Source organism: Azolla caroliniana, unplaced genomic scaffold, assembly GCF_043228905.1.
Source record: "Azolla caroliniana isolate FFs.n. ecotype wild unplaced genomic scaffold, voAzoCaro1.0.p SCAF_7, whole genome shotgun sequence".
Classification (NCBI taxonomy): domain Eukaryota; kingdom Viridiplantae; phylum Streptophyta; class Polypodiopsida; order Salviniales; family Salviniaceae; genus Azolla; species Azolla caroliniana.
In genome coordinates, this window is record NW_028230442.1 from 4809614 (window position 1) to 4822686 (window position 13073).

Sequence of the window (13073 nt, forward strand, 5' to 3'; positions counted from 1 at the left end):
TCAGACGAATTCCATTTAAGAAAAAACGGAAGAAGCTTGAAAGCTATGGCGACAGCACAGCCGACAGAGAAGAAAGATTAAAAAGAACAGAGAAGAACGCAGAAAACACAGAAGACAAGAGACAGAAAGAGAGAAAGAGAGAGAGAGAGAGAGAGCGACAGAGACAGAGACAGAGACAGAGACAGAGACAGAGACAGAGACAGAGACAGAGACAGAGACAGCTCCGTCTTTTGTCCTCTTTCCTACTTCTTCTCTCTTTTTAAGCTAAGTAGTGCTGCTCTCTGCAGCGAGAAAAAGAAGAAGAAGAAGAAGAAGAAGAAGAAGAAGCAGAAGAAGGCAACCACACACGAAAGCTTTTCATTCCTTTCATGATTCATCCATTTCCCTCCCTTCCTTCTTCGATTCAGAGTGTCAGACAAGAGCAATGGTAGCAGTCATGACTCGTGAGTTGAGTTGATCTGATCTGATTGATTGATTGATTGCTTCCAACCCCACTCCTCCCCCTTAATCTGCTCTCTACCTCCTCCTCTTTCATTCATATCAGAGAATATGATGATGATGACCTAATTTTCAGAATACCTTCTCTGTCATTCCTCCCCATCCATAGCCTTACACTCTAATCTGGTTTGTACTGGTCTCTGTCTCTCACAGAGCAAAACCCTAAATCCTGTGCACGTCCATTTCCTCGAAACCCTAACCCCCTTTTGCTTTTTCACAGATACCCTAAAACCTCCCCCGCTTGCAAAACACCTTAACCCTAGCTTCATCATCCTCCCTCAAACATCATTTATCTGTTTCTACAAAACCCCTTTCTTCAGGAAACCTGTCACAAAGAAGAACAGCTATGGGAAACACACTAACCTGCGGATTAGGGTCCGTTCCTTCTAAACACGTGGTCAAGCTCATCCACAGCAATGGCCTTGTCGAAGAGTTCCACAGACCTGTCAAAGCTCGAGAGCTCACTGTAGATTATCCTCACCATTTCATCGTTAACTCTGAGGATCTCATCTTGAGCTTCAGCCATGGCGATGGCAACGGTGGAATTTCGAATCGTAACAGTTTACCTTCTAATCTCTCAGATGAAGAAGAAATGGAGATCGGGCAGATGTACTTCTTGTTGCCAAAAACAGTGTTTGATCATGATTACCGATCTTCTCGACTTGATCTCTCTGCCATCGCCACCATTGCTTCAAAAGCAAGGAAATCAACAAACCACAGGCGAAGATCAGGTCTTCATGCTTCTATGAAACAATTGGCTCCACTGCCACAGCTCCCTTCTTCTTCTCCATCATCACCAGGCTTATATTTAAATGCCAAAGCAGAAGAAGATGGTGGTGATGACTCTGATAAGAATTCAGAAACAAAAACGAAGAAGACGAACACGAAAGATGCGCCATATCCCCCTCAACTAGACACAAAAGCCGACGATCCTGATGCGGATCAGAAGGTGAGATTTTCGAAAGAGTTTGTGCAGAAGCTTCTTGCAGAGACAAAGCTGAAGCTTCAATCTAATCCAAGAGGCGTCCTAGCCATGGATCCATCTAAAGGTCCTCTGAGTAATCTTTCTCGTTGCTCTTCTGTTAACGCAAACACAGACACAGTAACCATGGGTGGTGCCCTGGGTGTCATGATTTCTGCAGAGATGCAGACTGCATATACCCGACACATTCTGGATCGAAGCTTCGCAAGGCTTTGGCGACCTCCTCTTGATACCATCGCTGAAGATCATCAGATCCTGTTTTTAAGCTAAACCAAAAAAACTTCCATATCTATATACCTCAGTGAAATTCTCTCGGGTTTCCTTTTGCTCAGTAAAATCACGTCATCAGAAGAAAAGCACTTCCATCTCCATCTTCTTCATCAGTAAATATATAATGGCGAAAATCTCGTCTTAATTGCGAAAGACTGAGAGATATCTTTTCACCTCCCCATTCTGTTCTTCTTCTTCTTCATCATCATCAGAAATATATACTTCTGGTAAGTCTTACAAGATTAAGGATTGAGATAGCGAAGATTCTATCTCCTACATCAGCAAATCCTCGGATCTTGCAGAAAGGCTTCGTCTGCATCTCATCATTCTCATGAAATCGGGCTGTATGTAACATATGCCATAGCTGAAGAAGACGGAAATTTGGCACTGGCATGCAACCTTAAACAAATTGAAACACATGAGGGAGAGAGACAGACAGACAGACGTTCAGTCTCCACCTCTGTCACATAAAATCGTTTCTGATACTTACGCTAGAGGATTGTCTTCACCATTTTTGGATCTCTCCATCATCGACAACCAGATCGACTCAGAGATCATAGTACTGTAATTTCTTCCTTGAATTGTGATCTTTTTCTCTTCAGAGGGATCAATACTACTTACTCTAGAGGATTGTCTTCACTACATTTTGGATCTCCATCATCTGACATCCAGATCGATTCGTTGATCATAATACTATCATTTGTTCCTTGGATTGTGATCTTTTTCTCTTCAGAGATCAAAATATAATACCATATCAAAATTCTGTTTATACTCAACTCTTCTTGTTTACAATTGTTATTGGGTGTGACCATGAGAGCAAGAAACGACAATCAATATACCTTGCCATTATGTTATTTGCCAATCTTTAACAATGTCTGTCAATTTGTGATCACATTGAGCCAAATTTGGAATTCTGTCTACATTCTTACCATCCTCACGAAACTGATCTGAATTGTGTTTAATTTAGTTTTTATGGATGCTTAAGAGATCCTTGGTTTTGTTCTTTTTACAGAAGTGAAGCTCGCTTCCTAGATGTTTCTTTAATTTAGTAGAGCACTTTAAGTGTAGGAATTTGGCGATGGTTCTTTTGGAGTAGAACTGAAATCGCGAAATTGTGGCATAATAATGGCTTAAACCGATTCAGGAGTTAACCAGTTTGGTTTGGTCTGGTTCGGCTTGGGGCCTCATGTGTACTGTTTGAGCCTTTAATGTCTTAAAGGTTTGGAGGGACATTTTTAAGAACATATATGGACTAACTTTAAAAAACCTGTAATATTATTATGTGTTGTATGAGTTTTTAACATTTAACCCTAACGAATAAGTTTTAGTTTTAGTTTGAGTCAATGTAATTCGTTAACTATGATTGTTAGCCGAAACCAAAGAGTGAATTTGTGGCTGGCCGCTGAACCACTTAATAGTTTGTACATCTCTTGAATGGTTTGGTTTGAATGGTTCAGGTTTGAAAGTTTTGGAGTTATTTTTTTTTTGAGTTCAAGACTCCCAAACCGAACGGAATTGAATTGTTGCCAATTACTAAGGCTATCCAAAGGTGTCTTCCCCCTCTTGTCTAAATAGCTTTTAGAGTGTGTATGTATCTTTCAATTGTGTTTTCCATAGATACTCCTTTTTCTTTCAAATCTTTGTTAAGGGGTATATGAAGTGATGTCTTTTTTGACTAGTTAGGTATTGTAGGTTAAAAATTGTCATGTTTCCCCATTTTATTCCATGCCATTTGATTGATTGTGTAACTTGTTGATCAAAAGCTTGTGAGGCATCTTGCGTTTGAGGATTTGGTCTTAATTCTAGAGCTACTTTGTAGTACATGCAATTTCTAAATTTGGTAAGATTATTGGAGATCATGGACTAAATGGATATAATGTAACCACATGGTCTTCCATTAGCAACGTTTGCACTCTCATTGTATGATATTTCTATTGACAAATTTCAAATTTTCTTTGAATTCTTTCAAGCATAGCTTTATACCTTTATATATTAATATGTTTTTGTGGCTGTTGAGCTCATCTTCAGTTTTAATATAAAGTGTTACTTCGAAAAATATATCTCAAGCTTGAGAAGCATAGTTTCTTTGAATTTCTCATCTTCAAAATGTATTGTGGATATCAAATGACACATGAAACCTTGTCTAAACACTCATTTTGGTAGTCAATACAAACATACAAATGCAATTCACTTTGGATGTGGCATAGGTGTCTAGTCATCGATATCAATGACACGTCAAACCTTGTTCAAACTCTTATTTTGTTAGTACATGTATATATGCAAAGCCAAATAAATCATTTAGCATATGGCATAGGTGTCTTGTCATGGATGTAAATGATTCCCATGTTATTAGTCAAGGGATTGCGAAATTGAGGCCCCTCAAGTTTCGCTACTCTTGGTTGATGATTGTTTCCTCCTCTGACTTTTCTAGAGCTTTCAAACCTCCTAAAATCATGTAATTCTCTTTTGATTTTCTAGAACATACCAAATCACTAAAGTTAGATATCAACATCTATCTTGGCATTGTCCATGCTTTCTATATGTACACGTAAACTCTTTGAAGGGCATTAGTCTTCTTCAAATATGTAGACTATTGGGCCCTAGTGGACTCTATTCATTTTTCTCTTAGTTTGATAGATGTGTAACTATGTTGATTAGATGTAAGCATAATGAATATAGGGAATCCTTATTTTTCTCATATAATTCATAGAAAACCCTTTTGTTTATATTCAACCTAAATCTTATTTGTTCGTATAACCAACCCTATGTTGCTTTCATGTGTTGATATTCGACTTTTCCCACTCTTCAGTTCCACTTTTGAGAATGTATCAAATGATGTTATGTTATCTAACAATGAAGTTTTACAATGGTTTTCCGTTAAGTTAACTCTCTTCCAATAAGACACGCTAACCAAACAAGATGATCAACTATCTTGTGTTTGGGTTGGAAACTTGCCTACACCACATCCGTCTTCATGTAGTTTTCAGCCCATTGATTGTCATCAAACGAGAAGGTATGTAGATGAGAGGATGAATGGATGAGGGGAAGATAAGATAACTAAATGAAGTATCAAAACATGTGGCAAACAACAATTAACAATTAACTTCTAATGATTAACATTCATTTACTTGAGATCAATATGAATTATGTTTTTTGCCCTAAAATAGAGAACCTAAAACATAATGGTCTAAAAAAATAGAGAACCTCAAACAAACTTTGGAATACAACCAAATGATTTATACTCTCACAACCATATGATCTTCTTGATGCCCATGCCATTGATTGTATTGATGCTCAAAAATATTGCCTAAGCACATTTTTTACGATGCACAATCAATTTCATCAAGCACCCAAAGATGACTCACCATAAACCTTGAAGGTAATGAACGCTTTGTTCAATCCTTCTAATTCTTGAAGAACCTCACCATCTATGTCGGCAAATGGCCCTTCCTCATCTTGGTCATCATGCTTTGACTCATAAATACCAGCCCCAACCCTTTCCTCCTAGGTCAACTTTAGTTGCACATTGCCAAGATTAAGAGTGATTGACCACATTAGGTGGTTTCCTTCCATCAAGGAAGGCCAAGGTCAAGCTCTCCACATATCCCAAGCCCAAGGGGACCCCGATATCACCCCTTGCCACACAGCTTAGCCCAATCAATAGTGCCAAAGAAAAATGGAAAACTTTGTGCATGTGTTAGATTGCCCAAAGTTGAATGCAAACATCAACTCCATCCTCAATGTCGTCGTCGGTTGTGAAACATACAATTTTTTTGATGACTTCATGCGGTTACAATTAGGTGTGACCAAGCTCCATTATTTTTTGTTGGTCTACAAATTCACTCCCTATAGACCTTTCTATCCTCTACCTTGTGGACATCCTGTTGGATGTTCATCCTTTAGGAATTCAAGTTTGTTATTCTCCACATGCTTGGAACCCAACACATGATAGTGGACGATCTCTCACCACAAAACTCTCAAGAGGAAGATGTGAGAGCTGACAATGACTTCCCCGATGTTGCCATCTTCTTCATTTTTGCCACCAACTTGGCCACCCCCAAACACGATGAGTTGGATAAGTGAATCGAATGACCATAGTTTTAGCAATTTTCCTCGAAGAATTCATGGATCATAAAGGTACAGACATATGATGCCATGTGGTCTTTGACCACGAGATAGACTACATGTTAAAAGAGACTATTTGCGGAGTGCATTTCTAAAGCAACAATGAAAATGTGTGGTGGCCCTTGGTATAGAAGGATGGACACTCATTCTAGAGAGTGTATGAGAAATGCTTGGGGCAAACCATGGCTAAGTCTTGTTAGATGTTTGGTGAGTGTGAACATGGCCAGAAGGCCGTAATGTACATATTAGGTAGTAGTCCTAGGATATTGTCCAAATAGAGAGAGAGAGAGAGAGAGAGAGAATCCAAAATAAGCATGTTGGTGATCCACCTAATATGTTTCATGATAAAGAAATTAAGGGAACATTCACAATCTTTTCCAATAGGTTACGACGTAAGGCATTGATAGGTAAGGCCTAGCTAGGTTTTCCATATCACCTACTACGTCAAAGCCTAACTAGTTTTACAGAATATATTGTGATGTAAAGCATCGATAGGTAAGGCAGCATGTGGACCATTGCACACATCACATTTATTCCCTTTTATTAACTCCATCGGCACCCTTTTCCTTTTATTTTTATTTACATTTCCTAATGTACATATGCACATGTTGCACACCACCGACCTTGCTCGCTCCACCCGGTCTTCTCACCATTGCCAAAAATCCTCACGACGATGTATTATCGATACCCACCAAATGTGGCCGTTTGAGATAGTCCCCACACATATGAATGTATTACATCCAGGATCCCATTGCTTACATTCCTCTCTTTCCGGAATGGTTGCCGATGTTGTTTGCCAAACTGACAGGATTCATAAACACCTGCAATCTCCTTCTCAATAAAGGTTGGGAATCCAGTTATGACTCCTTTCAACTGCATTCCTTTGCGCTTCTGGAGATTGATGTGGTCGATTCTTTTGTGCCAGAGCTCTATACCGGTGTCGGTTTTATGGCCCTTGGCAAACATTGCCAATTTCATCTCGTGAGAGTAAAGGATGAACATTTGGCCTTCTCTTCGTCCGCAAGCGATAATTCGGCCTTCCTTATCGATGAAGCAACCTCCTTGATTGAACTGAACTTGCATGCCTTGTTCCACAATCTGGCTAACTAGGGCCAGAATCTTCGTTATAGTTGGAACATGTAAGACATTCTTGATGTAGGTCTGCTTGCCCTCTTTGTTGAATGAGACATTGCCGACATGCTAAATGGGGTGAATTGTGTCATCCCCAATTTCCACATGGCCGGGTTGTTCGGCTTTCGCAACTCTTGGAACCAATCTTCATGAGGCATCATGTGATTGGAAGCATCAGAGTCGACAAACCATACATTTTCTGAATTGGAGGTACTGGTCGAGCACGATGTCGTCATCGAATTTTCTCTATGCCGCCTTACGAACATTCTGCCATGATCGTCGTTGTCAAAATTTGAGGCGTGGTTGGTGAGTCGTTGGCTTGTGAAAGCCGACTCACTTTTCTTCTTCCAACACTCTGCCTCGTAGTGGCTGAATTTTCCAAAGTATCCACATTGTACAAAGTTGTTTTGTTGGCTTGGTTCAGCATGATTGCTCCCCCTTCTACCAGACGCTCCTCCTCGCGTGTTTGTGACGTCTTGACGATAGTAGAAGTTGTGCTCATGGGAGTGCCCTTGGTTGTGTCGGCCTTGGCTGAATCGGCCTCTTCTTTCATGATTGTGCCCTCTTCCTCCGTCTGAACTCATATAGAGCATTTGTCCGTCTGATGTATTGCCTCTTGTTTAGATGTGATTTTCTTCGACCAGTACCATTGTCAGGAATAGTACTAAAATATGTTAGAAATTGACGCTTTCAATTAACCTTCACCTCTCGGCCACAACCGAGGAAGCGCGAATCAATGCAGCAGAAAATCGAAAACACAGAGAGAGACTCGAATACACAGGGTTTAACGTGGAAAACCCTAGACGGGAAAAACCACGGGAGTGCAAAACTCCAACTATCACTATACGCTGGGAATGTACAATGGCGAGCTGCAAGGCGACGACCTTGAGCTCGCTGTCCTCGCCACAGGCGGCGGTATTACACAGAGGCGTCGACCTCTTCCTTTCTCTCTCTCTCTCACGGCTGCTCTCACTTCGCTCCCTCTAAGTGGAAAACAGAAAAATGAGCAACAACACCAAAACTGTTTGCCCTAAGTCATATTTATACACATATGACTTTCGGGCTATTTACAAATATAGCCTCAAGGGCCCTTGGCAAACATATTCACAAATATGTCCCCGCATCCGGATCTCTCTCCGGGTACATTCGTCATCCGGCTCCGTAAACGGGGTCTTCATCCTCCGGTTCCGTAACCGCAACCGGGCTTGCCGTCATTCATCTCCGGACATCCGACCATCCCATCCGGAGGGACCGTAATCCCAACAAACTCCCCCTTCACTTCGGCATGGGATGTCTCTCCAATCCGATCCTCTTCCGGCATGCTTCCAGCTTGTCGGGTGTGAGCCCCTTGGTCAGCATATCCGACCCGTTCTCGTCCGTGTGGATCTTCGTCAGCACGAACTCCTTGTCTTCTATCCTTTCCCGGATCCAGTGATATCTTCGCTGGATGTGCTTCGTCCGGGAGTGATAGGCCGCGTTCTTCGCAAGGTGGATGGCACTCTGACTGTCGCAGTAGAGTCGGTACTCCTCCTGCTGGATACCGAGCTCTCTAATGAAGTCCTTCATCCATATTATTTCCTTGCCGGCTTCAACAGCCGCCATGTACTCCGCCTCCGTGGTTGACAACGCAACCGTCTTCTGCAGCCTCGACTGCCATGAAACAGCTCCCCCTGCATACGTCATCACATACCCCGATGTGGACCGGCTAGTATCTGCATCAGCCGACATATCCGAATCGGTAAAGCCGTCGAGTTCGGGCTTACCGGAGCTGAATCGGAGGCACACGTTTGTCGTGCCCTTCAGGTATCGGAGTATCCACTTGGCCGCGTTCCAATGCTCTTTGCCGGGATTGCTCATGTACCGGCTCACCACTCCGACTGCATATCCTATGTCCGGTCTTGTACACACCATTGCGTACATCAAGCTTCCGACGGTAGAGGCACGTGGTACTTTCATCATGTCCTCCTTCTCAGCCTTTGTCTTGGGGCTTTGCTTGCTGGACAGCTTGCAGTTTGCCGGGAGGGTTGACCCGACCGGTCTTGCTTCCGACATGTTGAACCGGTGAAGCACCTTTGTCACGTACTTCTCCTGTGACAGCCACAACTGCTTCTTCTTCCGGTCCCGGATGATGTGCATCCCTAGTATTTGCCTCGCCGGACCCAGGTCCTTCATTGAGAAGGTTCGGTGAAGCGCTTTCTTCAGCATCCGTATCTTGACCTGGTCCTGTCCGACGATCAACATGTCGTCTACGTACAGAAGGAGTATTAGACAGTCTCCTCCTTCGAACTTCTTCACAAACACGCAGTGATCGGACTGCGTTTTGTGGTACCCTTCGTCGGTCATGAAAGAGTCGAACTTCCGGTACCATTGCCGGGGAGCCTGCTTCAGTCCGTAAAGGCTCTTCTTCAACCGGCACACCAGGTGCTCCTTCCCTTTCTTCTCGAATCCTTCCGGTTGCTGCATGTAGATCTCTTCTTCGAGGTCACCGTGAAGGAATGCCGTCTTCACGTCCATCTGTTCTACCTCGAGGTCCATGCTTGCCGCTATGCTCAGCACCGTCCGGATGGAGGTCATCTTCACTACCGGGGCAAATATCTCGTCGAAGTCGACGCCCTTCTTCTGCTGGAACCCCTTCACCACGATCCTGGCTTTGTATCTCGGGGGGTTTCCGGCATCTCCCGGTTTCAGCTTGAACACCCACTTGTTTCGAAGTGCCCGCTTTCCTTTCGGCAACTCCACAAGTTCATATGTGTGGTTCTCATGCAGGGAATCCATCTCCTCCTGCATGGCACTTAACCACCTGCGGCTATGGGTGTCAAGCTTTGCTTCTTCAAAACTCTCCGGCTCCCCCTCGTCGGTTAGCAGCACATGCTCTGGTTCCGGAAATCTCCGGGGGGCCCTTCTCTCTCTTAGAGGATATCTCCGTTCCGGAGCTTCGGTAACCGGCTCCTCCGTTTCCTCTTCATCCGAATCCATTTCGGGATCGGGGCCGGTTCCGGTATCAGTTTCATCTTCCTCAGCCGGTTCTGTTTCTACATCGTCTTCGGCCGGATCCTCAAGTGCTAACCGGTCCCTTGCCGGTCGGGACTGCTCCTCATAGAGTTGATCCTCACCGGTCGACTTGGAGCTCTTCATCTTCTTCTCCGACTCCCAGTCGGCGAGTGTTTTGTCCTCCATGAAGATGATATCACGACTCCTGAATATCTTCTTGTTGACCGGGTCCCATACTCGGTAGCCGAACTCGTCGTCGCCGTAACCGAGGAATATGCATGGCCGGGTCTTTGGATCTAACTTTCCTCTCCGGTCCTTTGCCACATGCACGTATGCGAGACACTCGAACACCTTCAGATGCCGGTAGGACACTTCCTTACCGGTCCACACTCTCTGTGGCGTGTCTCCATCCAGGGGTACCGAGGGTGATCTATTTATCACATATGTCGCCGTCGACATTGCCTCAGCCCAAAATCCCTTGGGTAATTTCGCATGAGCTAGCAAGCTCCGGACCCTCTCCATTATGGTCCGGTTCATCCTCTCGGCCAGCCCGTTCAGTTCCGGCGTCTTCGGCACAGTAAACTCGAGCCGGATTCCCATCGAACGGCAATACTTCTCAAATTGCCCTCGGTATTCTCCTCCGTTATCCGCTCGTAGTGCTTTCAGCTTCTTGCCGGATTCTCTTTCCACTCTCGCGTGGAGTTCTTTGAAGACGGACAATACTTGGTCCTTTGTCTTCAGCGGTGCCGTCCACAACTTCCGGCTATGGTCATCTATGAATGTTACGAAGTACTGGGCTCCGCCATGTGACTTCGTTTCTACCTGACACACATCAGTGTGTACCAACTCCAATGGTACACTACGTCTCGTCGGTGGCCTTGAGTGGAAGGAGGTTCGGTTCTGCTTACCGGCCAGGCAATCGGTGCACTTCTCCAGGTGCACGTGCTTCACTGGAATAAGGTTGTCTTCTGCAAGCCTCTTCATCCCCTTCTCACTCATGTGGCACAGTCTCTTGTGCCACAGCTCACCGGCAGTGTCGGCTGCCACGTTCAACTCCTCCGGACACAACCAGGCACTCATAAGGTACAATGTGTTGAATTTCCGGGCCCGGGCCACTATTAGGCTCCCCTTGCTGAACTTCATTACGCCGTTCCGGATGCTACCTGCATAGCCTTCATCGTCTAGCCTCCCGGCCGAAATCAGGTTCAATCGAACCTCCGGAACGTGTCGGACATCCTTCAACAACATTTTGCATCCGGTCGAGGTTGTCAACCACACGTCTCCTATGCCGGCAATCCGGCACGTACCTTCATTTCCCATCCGAACACAGCCATGCTCACCGGATGTGTAGGATGAGAAGTATCTTCTTTCCGGGGTCAGGTGGAACGACGCTCCGGAATCGACCACCCAGGTAGTCTCATCGCCGGCAATGTTTAGTTCACCTTCTTCGGTGATGAGCATGATCTCCTCTTCACTTGCCGCGAGTGCCGTTGTTCCTTTCCGGTCCTGCCCTCGCCGATCCGAACCATTCCGGTCCGTGGCTCCCCGATAAGCACCGTTCCGTTCCGAAGACTTCTTCGAATCGGTGTCGTCGGCTCCGTTGTCTTTTCGGTAATGCCGACAATTCTTTCGGAAGTGCCCCGGCTTCCCACAGTGGAAGCATGTGGGCCTTCCTCTTGACTGCGACCGGGTCCCCGACTTCTCCCGTCTTTGCGGACTCCGGTTCCGTTGTCTTCCCCGATCCGATTCGGCAAGCAGCATCTTCGGATCGGAGGCTGGTTCTTTATCTCTTCGACGCGCTTCTTCGTTCAAAATGCTTGTCTTTACCGTTTGTAGGGACAAGTTTTCTTCGGTGCAGGAGGTGCTGAGAGTCACCACCAAGTTCTCCCAGCTTTCCGGCAATGTACACATCAGTATGATGGCTTGCATTGCATCCTCCAACGGGAACTTGATCGCCGCAAGCTGGTTCACGAATCCCATGAACGTGCTTACGTGTTCCACCATACTCTCGCCGTCCCGGTACTTGAGGTTCACTATCTTCCTCATCAGGGAGGTCCGGTTCAACGCATTCTTCCTCTCGTAGAGGCCCGACAGCTTCTGCCACATCTCATATGCGTTGGTGTCGTTCGCCACATGTTGTAGAACGCTCACGTCGACGTATTGCCGAATGGTTGCAACGGCTTTCCGGTTCAGAAGCCTCCATTCCGTCTCAAGTACCCCCTTGGGTATTTCCGACCTGTCGATCGGTTCATACAGGTCCCGAACAATGAGCAGATCCTCCATCTTTATCTTCCAGTCGGTGTAGTTCTGCGCATTCAGCACTATCATCCCCGGCTGCCCGCTGCTGCCGCCTTCCATTTTCTGTACTGCAGTCGCTCTGATACCAGATTGTTAGAAATTGACGCTTTCAATTAACCTTCACCTCTCGGCCACAACCGAGGAAGTGCGAATCAATGCAGCAGAAAATCGAAAACACAGAGAGAGACTCGAATACACAGGGTTTAACGTGGAAAACCCTAGACGGGAAAAACCACGGGAGTGCAAGACTCCAACTATCACTATACGCTGGGAATGTACAATGGCGAGCTGCAAGGCGACGACCTTGAGCTCGCTGTCCTCGCCACAGGCGGCGGTATTACATAGAGGCGTCGACCTCTTCCTTTCTCTCTCTCTCTCACGGCTGCTCTCACTTCGCTCCCTCTAAGTGGAAAACAGAAAAATGAGCAACAACACCAAAACTGTTTGCCCTAAGTCATATTTATACACATATGACTTTCGGGCTATTTACAAATATAGCCTCAAGGGCCCTTGGCAAACATATTCACAAATATGTCCCCGCATCCGGATCTCTCTCCAGGTACATTCGTCATCTGGCTCCGTAAACGAGGTCTTCATCCTCCGGTTCCGTAACCGCAACCGGGCTTGCCGTCATTCATCTCCGGACATCCGACCATCCCATCCGGAGGGACCGTAATCCCAACAAAATAGAGAGAGAATTAGTACTGGAAAAGGGAAGTACTATTAGTACTAAGAGGATGGGACTGTGTAAGACTCCCGAGAGAGGAAGAGAGAAGAG

At 45.3% G+C, this 13073-nt stretch overlaps 1 protein-coding gene across 1 annotated transcript; it reads left to right on the plus strand.

Annotated features, from left to right (window-relative positions):
* Positions 1-349: 349 nt before the first annotated feature.
* On the plus strand, positions 350-2526 carry LOC147861645 (uncharacterized). The gene has a single exon (XM_087322782.1). The coding sequence runs from the start codon at positions 845-847 to the stop codon at positions 1748-1750; it is 906 nt and encodes a 301-aa protein (XP_087178908.1). The 5' UTR covers positions 350-844; the 3' UTR covers positions 1751-2526.
* Positions 2527-13073: the final 10547 nt, after the last annotated feature.